Below are 19,563 nucleotides of genomic sequence, written 5' to 3' on the forward strand. Positions count from 1 at the left end.
GTCAGATCTATGATGGCCGCTCTGCATTGATGAAAGAAAAATGCCCAAGGGATAAGGTGCTCTTTGCTAACTCATTCATTCCCCAAGTAACATCTTTATAAGGCCAGATCCAAGTTACTGGTCATCTTTTTTCCAGTAAAGCTCTGGCCTCTCATCATCACTGAGAACAGTACACAGGCACTCTGGAATTCAGAGGGACAGACCATTCATGTGTCTGTTCTCAGTGAATCACCTCTAAGCCCTGTAAACCACAATTATGTGGTTAACCATTCACTCTGAGAAATAAGTCTTCCACATCGACAAGGACTCTTGTCATGTGCATACAGTTCTGGGATTACAGTGCATTCCATGTGTCTCTATCATGAATGTCATGTAAAACATAGTATTTTTTTTTTGCTGATGCAGGGACATTGGCTGGCTGTCCTTTCCTCCGGATTCTCAAAGGACATGGTGTTGGAATGGTTGGAGGACAATGTTAGAAACTACAGAATCAATTACAATATCAAATCAACACAAAATTATTTTTCTATATATATGATAATATTGTGAAAATCTGATAAACTGCCCAACTGTTTTATAATTTGTCATTATTGACCACTGTTAGAAATAGATCACCATAATTATTGTCAATACTGCCCATATGAGAGGTGCTAGTGTTGAAGGATCAATATGTTTGTATCGTCAAGGAATAACAGGCCTTTCATCACCCTCCCTGACACAGACAGGACCAGGATGAATCTGGTGACAACACAGATAAATCACACCAGCCACCAAGGCCAGAACACACACGTACTGTATGTGATTAATCCTATGGAGCTTCATCCATGTCTCTATACAGTATACAGCATCCCACATCCTCTCCATGCAATTATATCTATCGCATTGAGGGGACTTCAGCCATAATTTACCTCCTGCATAGATTCATCTCAACAAAAGGAGCGGGCGGGGCGCTCGTAGGGAGGGCAGAAGGTGGGGTGCAGAGGGGTTTGACACAGGGGTTAAGATGGAAAATCCTGAAAAAAGGTGAGTTGGTTGTTTGAGTCAGAGGCTGTCTATTGGGAGATGAAGATATATCTGAGGGGGTCATTGATTATATGTCATCGGGCTAGCCCTGTGATCTATCATTTTCACAGAGTCAGGGACATATGTAGGGTACTAATGAGCAGTGGTGGTGTGGGTAGAATAGCAGGCATATGGCCGGTTGTTCGGTCGGAAGAGTCTCCCCCTAGAGGCTGCAGGCTGGGTGGAGGGTGGGGGTCTGCTTGTGCTGAATAGCCAACAACCCCTCAAGGTCAGACCTCATTCGATTTGCCCTGATCTCATTCCCTGCTCCCTACCTGACTCCATCCCCCTCCTCCCCTCCCATCACCCTTCTCCTTGTAGCCTTCTCGTGTCCAGGGAGACCATGCCACTGCCTGCATACATCTGATACACAGAACTACTGTACCATCATGCCTTATGCCACCATGTAGTGTACACTGTAGCCTATAAACAGCTGGTAGGGTCATCATTCAATAAATGCTGGTGACCTGTTCCACACTCAGTCTTAAATATAGCACTCCTCTCTCAGACAGGCCACAGTCACAGCCAAAACTAAAAACATGAGGGTTGCTATGTGATGGTATTTGTCCCCAGGGCACCATTTCATTGGCCTGCTGGGAGTAACAAAATGTATTATTCTGAATGAGAAACTAACATAAGTATTGTGATAAAAGAGAGGAGCACCCACTGTATTGATATCTTCTAAACTATGTTTTATACAACCTGACATTTCCAGTCCATAAACTACTGCATAATTATAGAGAGCATCAGCTCAGATACAAAATAACACAATACATATTGCAATAAAATAACAAAAAACGATCAGATCAATACTGATGGTGATTTGGTGCAGTATTGTATATCGTGAATGAATATTGATCCCCATTGGAAAACTGGGTTAGATATGTACATGGTTCAATACTGGTCGAGTGAGAAGTGGTTGAGTTCTGAATGGCACAGTATTATATGACTCAGCAGATTCCTCTGCTGCCGACCCTTACTGGGGAGGAAGACCACAGCCATAAATACTACACTTCAAATAGATCATGCTGAACCAGCTTGAACCTCCAATGTTCACTACACACATATCAATGACATTGAAAAGGACAAGCGGCTAGGAGGGTGAAGCCTGACATGACTCTAGAATAACCTTATGTCCACATTTTCTGTATTTCTAAAATGCTAAAAACTGTAGAGCAGCATGCCATGTGTGTGTGTGTGTGTGTGTGTGTGTGTCCATCATGCCTGTCTTACGCTTTGTATGTTAAGCCCCAGGCTAATGTTGTGTGTGTGCGTGTTCATTCGTGCATGCCTGTGTAGATGTAAAAGGCACAGACAGTATAGTGCTTATTTATGCGACTTTAGAGGGTACTGGATTAGATAGGTTTAACATTGAGGGGAGGAGGTTGTACACATCGGAAAATATAAGCTGTGAGTTTGATTAATGTATTGTCTTCACACGCAGGGTATTATTGCTCCTTAAAAGGGGACGGCATCAACTGTAGGTAGTTACTTGTATCTGAGGAGTCAGTTGCATGTAGTTACCGGCTTGAAACTAGAGGTCGACCGACTATGATTTTTCAACGCCGATACCAATACTGATTATTGGTGGACACTTATTTTAACCTAATTGAACACTTATTTTAACCTAATATAATACATCAATAAAATCAATTTAGCCTCAAATAAAATGAAATGTGTTCAATTTGGTTTAAATAATGCAAAAACAAAGTGTTGGAGAAGAAAGTAAAAGTGCAATATGTACCATGTAAAAAAGCTAACGTTTAAGTTCCTTGCTCAGAACATGAGAACATATGAAAGCTGGTGGTTCCTTTTAACAGGAGTTTTCAATATTCCCAGGTAAGAAGTTTTAGGTTGTAGTTATTATAGGACAATTTCTCTCTATACGATTTGTATTTCATATACCTTTTGACTATTGGATGTTCTTATAGGCGCTATAGTATTGCCAGTGTAACAGTATAGCTTCCGTCCCTCTCCTCGCCCCTGTCTGGGCTCGAACCAGGAACACATCGACAACAGCCACCCTCGAAGCAGCGTTACCCATCGCTCCACAAAAGCCACGGCCCTTGCAGAGCAAGGGGAACAACCACTCCAAGTCTCAGAGCGAGTGACGTTTGAAACGCTATTAGCGCGCACCCCGCTAACTAGCTAGCCATTTCACATCGGTTACACCAGCCTAATCTCGGGAGTTGATAGGCTTGAAGTCATAAACAGCTCAATGCTTGAAGCACAGCGACGAGCTGCTGGCAAAACGCACAAAAGTGCTGTTTGAATGAATGCTTACGAGCCTGCTGGTGCCTACCATCGCTCAGTCAGACAGCTCTATCAAATCATAGACTTAATTATAACATAATAACACACAGAAATACGAGCCTTTAGGTCATTAATATGGTCGAATCCGGAAACTATCATCTCGAAAACAAAACGTTTATTATTTCAGTGAAATACGGAACCGTTCCGTATTTTATCTAACGGGTGGCATCCATAAGTCTAAATATTCCTGTTACATTGCACAACCTTCAATGTTATGTCATAATTACGTAAAATTCTGGCAAGGCAGCCCAAACTGTTGCATATACCCTGACTCTGCGTGCAATGAACGCAAGAGAAGTGACACAATTTCACCTGGTTAATATTGCCTGCTAACCTGGATTTCTTTTAGCTAAATATGCAGGTTTAAAAATATATACTTCTGTGTATTAATTTTAAGAAAGGCATTGATGTTTATGTACACATTGGAGCAACGACAGTCCTTTTTCGCGAATGCGCACTGCATCGATTATATGCAACGCAGGACACGCTAGATAAACTAGTAATATCATCAACCATGTGTAGTTATAACTAGTAATTATGATTGATTGTTTTTTATAAGATAAGTTTAAATGCTAGCTAGCAACTTACCTTGGCTTCTTACTGCATTCGCGTAACAGGCGGGCTCCTCGTGAGGCAGGTGGTTAGAGCGTTGGACTAGTTAACCGTAAGATTGCAAGATTGAATCCCTGAGCTGACAAGGTAAAAATCTGTCGTTCTGCCCCTGAGCAAGGCAGTTAACCCACCGTTCCTAGGCCGTCATTGAAAATAAGAATGTGTTCTTAACTGACTTGCCTAGTTAAAATAAAGGTTAAATAAATAATATATATGTATGTTATGTCATCACTGAGACACACCCATGGCATGCTCAGGCCTGGTTTGGGTGGAGCTGTGGGTGGATAGACTCATTAGAGAAGACCTTTGGCACAAATCCTCCTGAAATCGGGGTGTGTACAGTATAAACCACAGGAAAGCCATGTATCTGCATTCCATTATCCCTGTGTAAATACACCATGGCACATCCCTTTTATCATCTAAGTACACACACCTGTAGAAAGTATAGAATAAATCAGAACTCCCATGAAAGCATGACAGCTGTATTTACAGGAAGTCAGCTTCCCCCCCTATTTCAATTCCCCTCACTCTCATCATGATCCATCATGGTTGTTTATCCCCTGGCTTAAAGGTACAGTAGGTCAAAACCGACAGCATCCTAATTCAATATACAGTAGGTTACAAAGATCACTTAGTGATAATACGATGAAATACTGCCAATAAATTGAATGGTAGTTTAGAATGGTTCGTGGCACCGCAGTGCCTGCCCACAAAATTATAACTTACAGCAAACTATACCTGAATGAATACTAAAGAGCAAGGCACCAATAATAAACATATAATAGATAATCATTGCATACAGTACATGTGTAGTCTGGCTTTTCATCCCACTGTCTATCTCTCTGTTTGGGAGAGCGCTACAGAAAGCATGTCTACATCACCATGATGACCAGCCCTTGCATGGTGAGCCACTTAAATAGACATAATGAAAACGCTGCCACTGAAGGTTCATGTGCTCTCCATCCCACTGCATTAAGTGTATCTTAAGTGTTACTGTGTCTCTAAGACAGATATGTCTAGCCTGGGCTAATGTAACGGTATATGTAAGAGATAGCTCTAATATCCCTGTCTGAGCTCACTCACCCATAACGAGACAAAATACGCTGACCCATATCGATCCCTAAATCGCCAGCACACCATCACAAAAAGGCTATTCTAACCTAAGCCCAGGGTGTGTAAGTGATTGAGGCTGTCTCTTTGTGTACTAAGTCTTGTAGCTCCTTAGCTGTCAACCAAGATAATGTTTCTTCTGTGTTAATAAGATCTTGAAATACAGCAGAGATACTGTGTCTGTATACAGTGTCTGTTTCACTAACATGCACAGATAGAGACCCAAGTCCTCCGTACAGCCATTGTACAGCAGTATAATGCCCCTCCTGATGTGTGTCTACCACTGAATGTCCCTATCCACTAGTCCATAGCCTCCTGCTATAGCGGTTAACAGTGGTTAGAAGAGACAGGTGCATTCCTGCACTTTCATACATGGCAGTGTGCCACCGTGCTCAGCTACATCGATACCCATGAATAATCAGGAACATGGTGCACTCACTGAAAAAGCAGACACACAGAGGCAAATGAGGAAGAACGATTCCATCACGTGACTACCCACCCAGAGTTTCCCCCAGAATCAATATGGAGAGACACCACAGTTCCTTGTTGTGAATCAATATGGAGACACCACAGTTCCTTGTTGTCTCCTTCACACCAATGCACTCTTATCGTTGACCTTACTGTCAGCCTGCAGCCTCTCATGAAATGAAGCAGCTTAACATCAACTCTACTGAGGATAACTGAGAGCTTCTAATGACATACAGTAGATACTTGTGACAACGTCCTGACCTTGATAACAGTCTGATATCACTATGTTGACCTCCACAAGGCTAGGGGAAGAGAGAGAGAGAGAGAATCACCAGGAGCTGTGTGCTCTCAGAAATGAGTTCCCTCTGCCTGTGTATCAGCGGGGGGTAGAAAGAGGGGCTATCAGCAGGGGCTGAGTGCCAGGATGCAGTGCAGTCTGGGACAGACTGACTGCTGTGTATAGGGAAAGTTCTAGCTGAACAGCAGATCTAGATTACATATTGCAGACCACAACAGTGGGAAAAGGTGTGCATACATACAGCAGAAGTATGTTTATATTTGGGGAATCATCATGTATCATTAGAAACTGGATATAGACAAGAGAAATGGTTATACAGTTCCAACCTGCAACCTGAGGTCATCGTGCTCTGTAATTACCCATATTAGGTTGTTCACGTGGGCAGGTCTTTATCCTCCTGTTGGGGAGGCAGCTAAATCTGACCCAACAAGCCCAATTAGTCCTTTCATCTTCTGAGCAGCAGCAGAGAGATCAAAGCACAGAGAAAGTGTCTCCTCAGGATTCTCATCTCATTGATCCACACTCGGCGATGCAGCTAAATTCAGCTGCCTTCAATTATTAATGCTGGAAGAAACTGTCCCGAGGAGCTATGCTGCATGCCTGCACTGCATGGGGTTTGGAACAGGTCCTTTTCAAAGGGCATCCGGGAAGGCAGTGGATCGTCTCCAGTGGCATGGCCAAACAGTTAGGAAGAGCGGACTAGTGACCGAGGATCACTGGTTCAAATCCCAACTGGGGCATAGTTTACTGTTGATGTGTCTTCGAGGGCTACGCTGTGTCTGAACTGCTGAAGTAAGAATTGTGTAAGAGAGGTGATTCAGTGAACTATGGTCACATGATGAGTAACCTTGCCTGAGAACGGAAGACTTGTGTTAGCTCGCAAAGCTTATGCCTACTGGAAGGATTAGCTCACAGGCCTAACAAGGCATTGAGTTGTGCAGATGTCACAGGTTTGAAACCTGGGTAGTCATAATTTCAATTATTGCAAATAGAAATTGTGTAACATCCCACTGCAGGATGCTTTCAGACTGAATCAGTTTATTGCCCATTTACAACTATACTCCATCTTTTTATTCTCTCTTTCACGTTTGGTTTGAAGTTACCACACACACACAGCCTGTGTGAAGCCTGCACGCCATTCAACAAAAAACTCACAAACACAATGTCGTATTGTGTCACCACCACACTAGAAGGATAATACATTACAGTAAAAAAAAAAGCATACTTCCACAACACACACTCGCATGCACGCACACACACTTTATTGCCACAATACACTGTCAATAAAAAGAAGGGACAAGGAGGACATTGCTTTTCTCCTTCTTTCTCTCCATCTCTCTCGTGTGAGTGATTGAGATGGAGCTCAAATACCATTTTCATGATAGAAAGAACTACATCTCTAAGCCTGTGTGTGTTTCTCATACTCAACCATCGCTTTGGTATTAAGTATGGATGACTTTCACCTTGGTTTACATGATCATTAAATCAGCCAACATGGTAAAATGATACAGTGTCATATAAATTATATGACTACAGTAATGGAGCGAAATAAACACATACTGTATAGGGGTGAAGGAAAGGTTACCAAGCTGTCTTCAGCCACACTGCTTTGATTAGCTTTTTATCATGAAGCCTATCCTGAATAAGTCCTTGAGAAAAACCACCACACACACAACTGTCCTGACAACCGTCTGATCTTTATCACAGTGATATTCAGCACGACTCCTGCTGAATCTCAAGGAGAGACAATCTGAACTGGGGCACTGGCAATGACCCTGGTCGCCCATCTTTCTATTGTCATTTGTCAACATGAAAGACATGTAACCTTCTTGTCCACATATTCCAGCATGTGGATATCTCACTGACTTACTGAACCCATCCATGACACGATGTTGTGTGCATGTACGTACACGGGGCGGCAGGTAGCCTAGTGGTTAGAGTGTTGGACTAGTAACCGAAAGGTTGCAAGATCGAATCCCCGAGCTGACAAGGTAAAAATCTGCCGTGCTGCCCCTGAACAAGGCAGTTAACCCACTGTTCCTAGGCTGTCATTGGAAATAAGAATTTGTTCTTAACAAACTTGCCTAGTTAAATAAAAGGTAAATAAAATAATAAAATGTGTGCGTGTTTGCATCCCCCAAAATAATTATGGCTTGCTATGTCATGCTCAGACTGTTAAAAGTCTGTTATAAAATCAGATAACAGGTAACAAATCTGGCATTAAACTTTGCGACCAAGAAATAACAGAGACAGTTGCACAACTGCAAAACAATAAACATTGTGCAACTGCGCAATAAGAAATGTACTGTTCCCTGGCGGGAACCATATGTAAACATGTAATAACAAATCCTGTCATGACATGTTTAGCATATTGAATTAATTACTTATTGCCATGTCTCTAGATACTGTATCAGATACTTCCATCTAAATTTTTCCAAATCTGGTTGACAAAAACTAATTCTGGTCCAAACATCTCCTGGTGTGTCCACACATATAAAGCTTTAAGAAATCAGCACACTGGGCTGAAGGTCAGTTGCATCAGTTCAGCTGAACCTTGGGTATAGCAGGAAGCTTGTATACTGCATTTCTACACAATTTAAAAACTCTAAAAGACTATTTGGAGAACAGCAAAAACAAACAAAAATGACCCCAGCCATTAATTAGCACCGTAATATTATAGTGAACAAAAAAATACACGCAATGCGCCTCATGGTCCTAAAGCCAGCCATTTAATAGGCTAAACAACCGTTGCACAGAGCTAGTAAACTTGTAGTCCTAAACCCGGAAATTAGTTACTTCTGGTTTGTTCTGCCATTTCTATGGGGAAAATTAAATGGGGAAAGAATAGGGTTTTGGGATAAACACCAAAAATAAGGTTTGAGGGTTAACACAGGCTGAGGAGATCTTGTATGTTTTGTTCTATGAAATAATATCAGTCAGTTAACATGACCTTGATGAATTATGAAGCATTTGTGCTTTATGTGCTTTTTTTTCCTTTTCATAAATGCATATCTCATAGAACAAAACATATAAGACATCCTAAGCCTGTGTTTACTACAGACCTTATTTTCTGCATTTATACAAAAACCCTACAAAACCTCCATTCATTTCCCATAGGCTTTGTTCAATGAACCATGGCGGAGTTAGACACCATTACTATTGCTCTCTATTTTAAACAGGATTGCGCTCTATTTTAATATTTTTTTTGCCTACTTAAAATGTTTGGTCTTGAGCTAGGGTATAGTGAATGTGTGTGCGTTTTTTATTCCCTCACAGTCCCGGTTGTTCCATGAGTTGTTTTTTTATACTTTTTTTAAGGGTTATTTTGCTGTTTGCTTGAGTAAATGAAGATGGAAGGGTTCTATGCGATCATGGCTCTGTATAAAACTATGCGTTGCCGTGAATTTGTTTTGGATTTGGGGACTGTGAAGAGACCCCTGGTGGCCTGTCTTGTGGGGTATGTATGGATGTCTGAGCTGAATGTTATTTGATTATGCAGACAATCTGGAATTTTTGTCACAGTAATAGTATATTAACTGCTTCTCTACAGTATAGTAACCAGGAAAGTCTGTCATGCATGTAGTCACTGACCCATGAAATGACATCACCAATGTCTGTTTTTCTGCATGAGATTTTCCATTTGAGAATGTAAGTCTTATTTACAAGTTATAACAGGGTTATAACAGTTAGTAAGCTGTAGGCCAGTCTTTTGACAGACTGTCCTACTCAGTTGAGTTGTTATCATGCCTGAATATTCCGTCCATTCAATAATGAACAGCAGGAAATGCAATCTTGCCTTTCAGAATGAATTGCTATTTTATTTGAGGGCTATTAGCTGAAGTGCATTTATGAATATCAATAGTGTCTGAAGCCTGTGTGTATATCTACTGACTCCCTGATTTAGCAATGGAAGCATTAGGCCTAGGCCTTTTTTACCTTAACTGCAGAAATGTCTAAAGTACAAGGAGCTGGTATTTCCCAATCATAATGTGAGCAGGGCTTTGCAAGATTGTTCCATGCCTTGTCAGTCATTTGCAGCAGAGTTTCAAATGGGCTACTTTACTATTTAAATCACCATCCAAAGTAAGATTGCTAAACACAGTTCATGACTTCATCAGTTTGAGTCAGTATGGGGGCATGGAAGTGAGTCTGTCCCATAGCCAAACTCTTGGTTAAGTTAGGGTCTTACGGAATTCTTCCCTGGTTGAATCATGGGGCAACAGAGGTGGTTGACAGGGTCCCTGCAGTAGTGACCTGGGCCACGGATGCTGCAGGAAATCCTCTGGGACAGTGGTCACCAACCTTTTATAAGGCGAGACCTACCGCTCAGATAAAAAAATGTAAACAACTTAAATGTAAAACATAACCTAATAAAAACAGTTCTGTAGGTATGAGGTTTGTGCAGTAGACAGGCCTAATACATTATCACAGCATATTGGTTATATGCCTGGCAAAATTGTTCTTCTTAGACCATATTATATTTAAAAACTCGAGCTTGGATAAAAAAATAGATCAGTTCAGGGCCTGAAACTAACTTGTTGGTCCACCAGCCAATGTGGCAGGTAGATTTAAAAATCTAACAGCCACTCAGATTTTTTACCAGCCAAAATATTTTTACGCCATAATTAAACAAAAAACAAAAAATGGATGACCATGCTTTGTACTGTTTCTAAAACAATACATCTATTACTAGTAAGAAGTGATGTGATATATTCAGAGGCGCAACTTTCACTGGGGACGGGGACAATGGTGATCCCCCCCCCCCCCACGCATTCTGAAATTGCATTTTTGTTCCCCCCAGTTTTATCATTGCACTGTGATACAAAACACGGCACCAGTGTGCGTTAGGACCATGCAGGCTTTTTCCCGGTTTCAGCCGGTTGGATTTAGTACGGCACATCACACAGCCTGTCTGCATGCTCTGTGGTGTAAGGCAAAGCTGCTGAAAGGCTGGTGTATAGGACCAACACAGGAGAGATGAACAGAGGCAGCTGCTGTCTGTTTTGCACATTTTCTATGAGTTGTAAAGCAAGCAGAGCAGAAACTGGCTACTCGTTAGCTGACTGATCTCAATGGCAAGTTAACTGCTGTTTGACAGAAAAAAATATATATATTCCCAGTGGTGAGCTAATAATGTAACTGACATGTTATGTTAGGTAATGTTTCATCCCCTCTCGACTGAAGTGAATGAACTACTACCAGCTAGTTAGCTAGCTAGTAGCTAGCACAGCCAGTTCAGTGTTAGCTAGCTATCTGTCAAATAGCAGTATCTAACAGCTGTTGTGTATATGGAAATGTTTTGTAGCCTTTGATTTGTCCCGTTTCAACTGAAGTAAATTTGATGATGTACCATTAGTTAGAGATAGCCAAAAGTTGGCTAACGTTAACCATCTAGCTCACTAACCTTTGCTATTATTTTTGCCTCAATCACGCTAGACCTGAATCAACCGATGAAACCAGCGGCCAAGCGATTGAAGACCAATATTCTGATTCAATTTTTTTCAGCGCGATACAAGTTTTATTAGTCAGGAAAGCAATGTAACGTTATTAAACTGTCAGTTTCCCTATCTTATTTCCTACTTTTCACACTGACACGGTATAAACAGCTCTACAGGCTTCACTGTCATGGTGCACAGTCAGTACACAACACTATGCTCATCATGCCTTAGCAGGATCAGATGGTGACATTCCATCATTGAGTCTATGGGTAGGCTAAAGTCTGGGATCTGGGAATAATTTTTATTTCATTTACAGAACCATTGATTTTATTCTTGGATAATATAATGCATAAATGTACACTAAGGTAATTCTTTGTCATGCCTCATTTGAGCAGGATCAGATGGTGACCTGGGTCTCATCAGGGTTAGGCAGCCAGGGAATACCAGTGTATCGGTGCAGAGGTGAACTTACGCAGATACAACACTTTATTCTCTCAGTGCAGCAAACACTGGACAAGCAAGAAGCTTCAAAGATCAAAACTATTTTAAGGCAGTCTGACAACCCTCTAAAGTTGATTTCCAAACTGTATCAAGGGTTAATAGAGGCTTTTCCCAATGACAAAAAAAAAAAGTCAAACAAAATTGATGATGAATGGATTCAGATATGTTAGAACTCCCAGACATGTTCATATAAGCACAGATATAAATTACTGCAGTTTAAGACCATCCATAGAACTTACTATATGTGCCAGTGAAAAAGAATATCATGCACCCAGAAATTGTATTATTTTGCTGGAGGTGTAAAACACAAATTTGCATATGTTATGGTCTTGTGAAGGCTGGCTGAATTATGGCAACAAGTATGTTCTTTTATCTCAGCATGTCTGCAGATTCTCCCATCTCTTTTTTTATGCTGATACTGGAGACTTCAAGTTAAAAGAGCTCTACAGTACTATTAGGCCTATGATATGAATTATATGGAGGATGTTCTGTTTCTGTGTATTAATGTGTAGGAGTATTTGTTTTTATGAAACTTTTGCTTTCCAAACCTTTCCCATGAGACATTTTTAAAAAGACTTGAAGTAAATTGTGTTGGGGAGAGTGTTGAGTTATTGACTAGACTGGTGTGGGTCGGACATGCAGGCTGCACGGGCTGGCTGGGTGGACTGGCTGAAATAAGATATTAAGATATTTGATATCTTAATAAAGTCAATCAAAAGTTAAGTCTTTGTACTTTATTTGTAAGAGTTGTTCATTTGTTAAGTTATTGGTTAAAGTTGCAACACAATATAGATTATTGAATTATCATTGATCTAGTTCAGTCTTATTAATTAAACATATTTAATAATGATCTCTTACCTAGCTTGATGACTGTGGGCATTTTTGCTTACTTTTTGTTGTTCTAAATAGAAACAGCTAGAAGGGCCATAGGGCCATGCCTCCCCACCCCCACCACTTCTAAAACCAGTTGCACCCCCTGGGTATATTGCTCAATTGTATTTCATTTTTGTGAGACAAATGTTCAGCAGCCCCTTTAAGGGCAGGGGGTTACCGTGGCAACGAGAGCACTCGAGCCACTGGAGACATCAGTTAGTCCACAGTGTGACTGCCTGTGAGATATGATAATCTGACTAGCAGCCGATGTCTTGGCTGAAGCATACGCTCAAACATTTAAAAACAACCTTCCACCTGATGGCGAAACTCGAGGACCACCACATCTGCCTCAAGCACAAATTCGTGTTCCTATGACCAGAGAAAGTGAAATATTCATCGATATTAAAATATACACAACGAGCTGCTAATAATACATTTGACTACTCATTCATTGCAACGCAAGTGGAAGTAGGGAGTAGACATTTTATGTTTTTTAATCGTGGAGAATAAAAACAGTGTTGACAGTGCTGAATATTTTTTTTACATGAACTCACCCATAAAAACACCAACTCTTTGCTGTATTCTTTGACAGTCTCTCTCTGGTTATTGTTTTGAAAGTTATGAAATCTCTCGTAGGCTAGTATCAAACTTGTAGACACTGATTTGAGCTCTCCGATTGGCCAGCGCAGTAGGCGCACTCGATTTAGCCACAGATCTCCTGGTCCGCTGGGTAGGCGGATTTTGTCCTTTCTGACAAATTAAATGGTTCAAAATTGGAACACTTTGCCTACCCGCTGCGCTGGGCTTCTGAATCAAGTGCACCTACCGCCAACAGCGCAACACGAGTAATAAAAAAAGCGGGGCAAGCCTTTATCATTTGCTTTTCTACAGAAATGTTTGGTGATCTACTAGGAATGCCTTAAAGATCGACCAGTTGATCGCGATCAACCAGTTGATGACCAAAGCTCTGGGAAATGAAACCGGTATGAGCAAAGAGGAAGCTGGGGTTGGATGGGAGACCCACACTATGAACCATTCTACCATGGTTGTCTCCATTAAGACAGTGTAATCAGGTTTGAAATTGCAATGACAGAGTGAAATTCAAATGCAGTGCAAAGTTGAAGAAAATGCTACCGAAGTTCTACCAACACATTGACTGTAGTACTCGCTCTGGAAAAACATTGGACCACTACTACTCAACTTTACAAAAAGCCTACAAGGCCCTGCCCCACCTTCCCTTTGGCAAATCTGACCACGACTCCATTTTGCTTTTCCCTTCCTATAGACAGAAACTCAAACAGGAAGTACCCATGCTAAGGTCTATTCAACGCTGGTCTGACCAATCGGAATCCATGCTTCAAGATTGTTTTGATCATGCGGACTGAGATATGTTCCAGGTAGCCTCTGAGAATAACATTTACGAATACACGGATATGGTGACTGAGTTCATCAGGAAGTGTATAGAAGATGTTGTACCCACTGTGACTATTAAAACCTACCCAAACCAGAAACAGTAGATAGATGCCAGCATTCATGCAAAACTGAAAATGCAAACCACCACATTTAACAATGGCAAGGTGACTGGGAATATGGCCAAATACAAACAATGTAATTTCCTGCGTAAGGCAATCAAACAGGCAAAATGTCAGTACAGAGAAAGTGGAATCACAATTCAATGGCTCAGACACGAAGCATATGTTTTTTACATTTTTATTTTATTTAACTAGGCAAGCCAGTTAAGAACGAATTCTTATTTATGTGGTAGGGTCTACAGACAATCACAGACTACAAAGGGAAAACCAGCCGCGTTGTGGACACCGGCGTCTTGCTTCCGGACAAGCTAAACACCGTTTTGAGGATAACACAATACCACCGACGCGGCCCGCTACCAAGGACTGCGGGCTCTCCTTCTCCGTGGCCGACATGAGTAATACATTTAAGCGTGTTAACCCTCACAAGGCTGCCGGCCCAGATGGCATCCCTAGCCGCGTCCTCAGAGCATGCACAGACCAGCTGGCTGGAGTGTTTACGGACATATTCAATCTCTCCCTACCCCAGTCTGCTGTCCCCACTTACTTCAAGATGTCCACCATTGTTCCTATACCCAAGAAAGCAAAGGTAACTGTAGCACTCACTTCTGTCATCATGAAGTGCTTGAGAGTCTAGTTAAGGATCATGTCACCTCTACCTTACCTGACACCCTAGACCCACTTCAATTTGCTTACCGCCCCAATAGATCCACAGACGATCCAATCGCTGTATGCCCTATCCCATCTGGACAAGAGGAATACTTATGTAAGAATGCTGTTCATTGACTATAGCTCAGCATTCAACACCATAGTTCCCTCCAAGCACCCTCCAAGCTCATCATTAAGCTTGGGGCCCTGGGTCTGATCCCCGCCCTGTGCAACTGGGTCCTAGACTTCATGACGTGCCATCCCCAGGTGGTGAAGGTAAGAAACAACACCTCCATTTTGCTAATCCTCAACACAGGTGCCCCACAAGGGTACATGCTCAGCCCCCTCCTGCACTCCCTGTTCACCCATGACTGCGTGGCCATGCACGCCTCCAACTCAATCATCAAGTTTGCAGACGACACAACAGTAGTAGGCTTGATTACCAACAATGACGAGACAGCCTACAGGGAGGAGGTGAGGGCCCTGGGAGAGTCGTGCCAGGAAAATAACCTCTCACTCAACATCAACAAAACAAAGTAGCTGATCGTGGACTTCAGGAAACAGCAGAGGGAGCACGCCCCTATCCACATCGACGGGACAGCAGTGGAGAAGGTGGACAGCTTCAAGTTCCTTGGTGTACACATCACTGACAATCTGAAATGGTCAACCCACACAGACAGTGTGGTGAAGAAGGCGCAACAGCGCCTCTTCAATCTCAGGAGGCTGAGGAAATTTGGCTTGGCTCCTAAAACCCTCACAAACTTTTACAGATGCACAATTGAGAGCATTCTGTCGGGCTGTATCACCGCCTGGTACGGCAACTGCACTGCCCGCAACCGCAGGGCTCTCCAGAGGGTGGTGTGGTCTGTCCACCCCATCACTGGGGGCAAACTACCTTGCCCTCCAGGAAGGTCAAAAAGATCATCAAGGACATCAACCACCAGAGCCACGGCCTGTTCACCCGCTATCATCCAGAAGGCGAGGTCAGTACAGGTGCATCAAAGCAAGGACCGAGAGACTGAAAAACAGCTGCTATCTCAAGGCCATCAGACTGTTAAATAGCCATCACTAGCTGGCTTCCACCCATTTACACAACCCTGCACCATAGAGGCTGCTGCCCTATATACATCGACTTGGAATCACTGGCCACTTGAATAATGTTTACATACTGCTTTACTCATCTCATATGTATATACTGTATTCTATTCTACTGTATTTTAGTCAATGCCACTCCGACATTGCTCAATCTAATATTTAGATATTTCTTAATTCCATTCTTTTACATTTGTGTGTATTGTCGTGAATTCTTATATACTACTGCACTGTTGGAGCTAGGAACACAAGCATTTCGCTACACCCGCAATAACATCTGCTAAATATGTGTATGCGACCAATAAAATTAGATTTTTCCCACCATTTTCCATCGGACATACCCTCTAGTTTCAGCATCCTCGCTACATGTATTACTGTACCAACGTGAAACATTGCAAACAACCTGTATTGTATAATCTCTGGCTGCTTTTAGCTATATTCTTTATTATTTCTATATCCCACCATGATAACAACACCTTCAGGCCTAGAAGCCACATAACTGCTCATGGGTCACTGGTCAGTGAAGGAGGTTTCAAACAATGGTTCATCTCTACTATTCCATAGGATTGAATGTAACCAGCCTATACTTGACACAGTGTCAAACAACAAAACACCCAGCAGAAACAGATGAATGACGGCTCTCGGGTACCTAACTTTGGTCCCAGGGAGGTACAGTGCAAGGTTTTGTTCCAGCCCAGTAGTAACAAACCTGATTCAGCCAATCATGGAGGATGATTAGTTCATTATTTCAAACGGGTGTGTTAGTACTGGGTGGGGAAAAACGCCTGCAGACCTAGTAGAGTGAAAATTAAACAATTATGTAAAAAGTTAACAAATCTGCCTTGAGTTAAAATTAAACTGAAGTCTAGAGGGTATCGCGCAATCGCATGGTTTTGGCAAGCGTTACAATACCCTTGCTGCTTGGCTACCAAAATATGCAATGAATCAGTCCACCTTTCACCAAATCTGAGGTTTTGAGAGTTGCAGTTTCTTTATATTAGGCTACCAATGACGCATTTCATTAATTCCTATCTGGTGACAAATAACCAGCATATATTATTACCATCCAATTAGAATTAAATGCAGAAATAATGTGTAGATTGATGCTGCTGCTTCAGTCAGGCCTAAAACTGCTGCAATGGGAAATGCGCACTGATGTCACTGTCGGAATGCAGTAGTTTGTTGGTACTTACCTTCTCCTGTATTCGTCTCTCTCTCGCTTGACTTTAGCCAAAACATTATACAGAGCTCTTATTTCTGGTGTGATGGTATCGATTTGGACCCCAACACCGTCCGGGTGATTCCAGGATACACCGGGCCCCTGGAGAGTCTCATAGCGCTCGCCGTGTCTCCTCACGTGCGTGAAACTCCAAATGGTGCCAGGCAGTCGGGATTCAGTAGAGTCGGTTTGGACAGCTACTTCACGTGTGTATACTTGGTATCGTTGTTGCTCCAAGGCTTGCTGCAGTTGGTTCTCTAATAATTTGTTTCTCCGCTCTAGTTCATGAACCTTAGCAAGAAAACAGCGAAACCGCAGGTTCAGAGTCTTCAGGACATGGATATTGGACCCCAAATCATTTCGCAGAGCACTGGTTACCGCGCCCGACCCAGAAGTGGACATACGGCTGACAGGAACTGTAGCGATCATAGCAGCAGGCGAAGTATCAAAAAAAGAGTTCATCATACTGGTAAACATAAAACTGATAACCGCTGGTTTTAATGCTTGGTTTGCTAAAATAATTTAACAACCAAACCGATCCTATTTCTGCATATCCTCCAAAAGGCCAGTTCCCCACGGAGTTTCTTATGATGTGGCTCTTTGAAATGAGATTGACAGCGCAGTTGAAGGTGATGCAACCATTGCTTTCCTCAAACCTCCAGAAAACACATGTTCCTATTGGTGCGAACAAAAACACAATGGTATCCACAAACAGATCATCTTATCGGCCCAGTCCTCTGGCTCAACCGGCAAGGCTCCATCCTCCTCTGCTATACGCAGGAATATGAGACACCGTGCCTTTGATTTGTCAGATGCTGAATGCTCCCAGTTACTCCCTTTCCCATTCTCTACACTACTCTCTCTCTCTTTCTCTCTCTCTTTTTCTCTCTCTCTCTTTGCTCCTATTCACGTATCTCTCCGAACTCTGGTACCTCGGTGTGATAACACTATGCTTCTAGTCTATAGCCCTGCCTCTTCGTGGCGCCGCTGGATCATATTTCAAGCTGCTCAACTGGGCAACGTATGCATCGCCCCTCCCATTCTCTGTTACGCCCCCTCACGAGCAAAAACAAACTCACGCGCTCACAGTACAAAAAATAATAATAAAGCCCAAAGTCCAGAAAATGAGGGAAAATACAGTTCCCCCAAATTTTATGATGGACAAATTATCCCTAGAATTAGACTAGGCTACATTGAACAAAAATTATCCATAGAATTAGACTAGGCTACCTTGAACAAAACGTTTTTGTTCAAATATTAGAGTCCTGGTATTCGGTCTGCGAATATTAACCTGTTTAATTAAAGGTCTTACTCACATTGTCTATGGAAAGCGAGATCACACAGTCATCCGGAACAGCTGGTGCTCTCAAATACACCAAACTTTATGGCTTTGATAATTTGATGGCCATCTATCACGCTGTCATTTTTTTTTTAAGGTGATATTGTTTTGCTTCATTTTAAGGTTGAACAATTTGTGTTTTGTGCAGAGGTTGACTGGGAGCTCTGAAGCCCAAAATGCAGAAATATGAGGGAAAATACAGTTCCCCAAAATTTAATGATGGATAAATTATCCCTAGAATTAGACTAGGCTACATTTTTGTTCAAGGTAGCCTAGTCTAATTCTAGGGATAATTTGTCCATCATTCAATTTTGGGGAACTGTATTTTCCCTCATATTTGTTGGTACCAGTACAGGGTACCAGTACAGAGTCGATGCGCAGGGCTACGAGATAATTGAGGTAGATATGTGCATATAGTAAGGGGTAAAATGACTAGGCAACAGGATACAGTAGATAATAAAAAGTAGCAGCAGCGTATGTGATGAGTCACACAGCCCATCAATGTGGATGGGGCTTTGCTCGGCTCTCTGTAGTCCACGATCAGCTTCTTTGTCTTGCTGACGTTAAGGGTGAGGTTGTTGTCCTGGCACCACACTACCAGGTCACTGACCCCTTGACCTATAGACTGTGTCATCGTCGCCGGTGATCAGGCCTATCACCATCATGTCATGAGCAAACTTAATGATTGTGTTGGAGTCGTGAGCGGTGAACAGGGAGAACAGGAGGGGACTAAGCACGCTCCCATGAGGGGCCCCTGTGTTGAGGTCAGCATGGCGGATGTGTTGTTGCCTACCCTCACCAACTGGGGGCGGCCCGTCAGGATGTCCAAGATGCAATTGCAGAGGGAGGTGTTCAGTTCCAGTCCTGAGCTTGGTGATAAGCTTGGAGGGGACTGTGCTGTTGCATTCTGAGCTGTAGTAAATTAACAACATTTGCACTTAGGTGTAATATAGGATCTGTCCATATATTCATATTCATTATAATCTAAAAGTGAAAAACTGGTCCTGACCTGGATCAGCACTCCTACCCTGAGACGCTTTGTGGATATGGCTGTAATTTGT

The 19,563-nt window shown here is 42.3% G+C and overlaps 1 protein-coding gene across 3 annotated transcripts in view; it reads right to left on the bottom strand.

Annotated features, from left to right (window-relative positions):
- iffo2b (intermediate filament family orphan 2b) overlaps positions 1 to 18,161 on the bottom strand; it is a 38,052-nt gene extending 19,891 nt beyond the window's left edge. The window contains exon 1 of one of the 3 annotated variants that reach the window (XM_071374200.1): positions 17,138 to 18,161. In XM_071374200.1, coding sequence (XP_071230301.1) covers positions 17,138 to 17,640 — 503 coding nt within the window. In that variant the 5' untranslated portion in view covers positions 17,641 to 18,161. The remainder of the gene's footprint in view (positions 1 to 17,137) is intronic. The other 2 variants (XM_071374193.1, XM_071374209.1) reach the window with 2 other exon arrangements.
- Between the last annotated feature and the right edge of the window lie 1,402 nt (positions 18,162 to 19,563).

This window comes from Salvelinus alpinus, chromosome 2 (genome assembly GCF_045679555.1).
Source record: "Salvelinus alpinus chromosome 2, SLU_Salpinus.1, whole genome shotgun sequence".
In the NCBI taxonomy this organism is placed as follows: domain Eukaryota; kingdom Metazoa; phylum Chordata; class Actinopteri; order Salmoniformes; family Salmonidae; genus Salvelinus; species Salvelinus alpinus.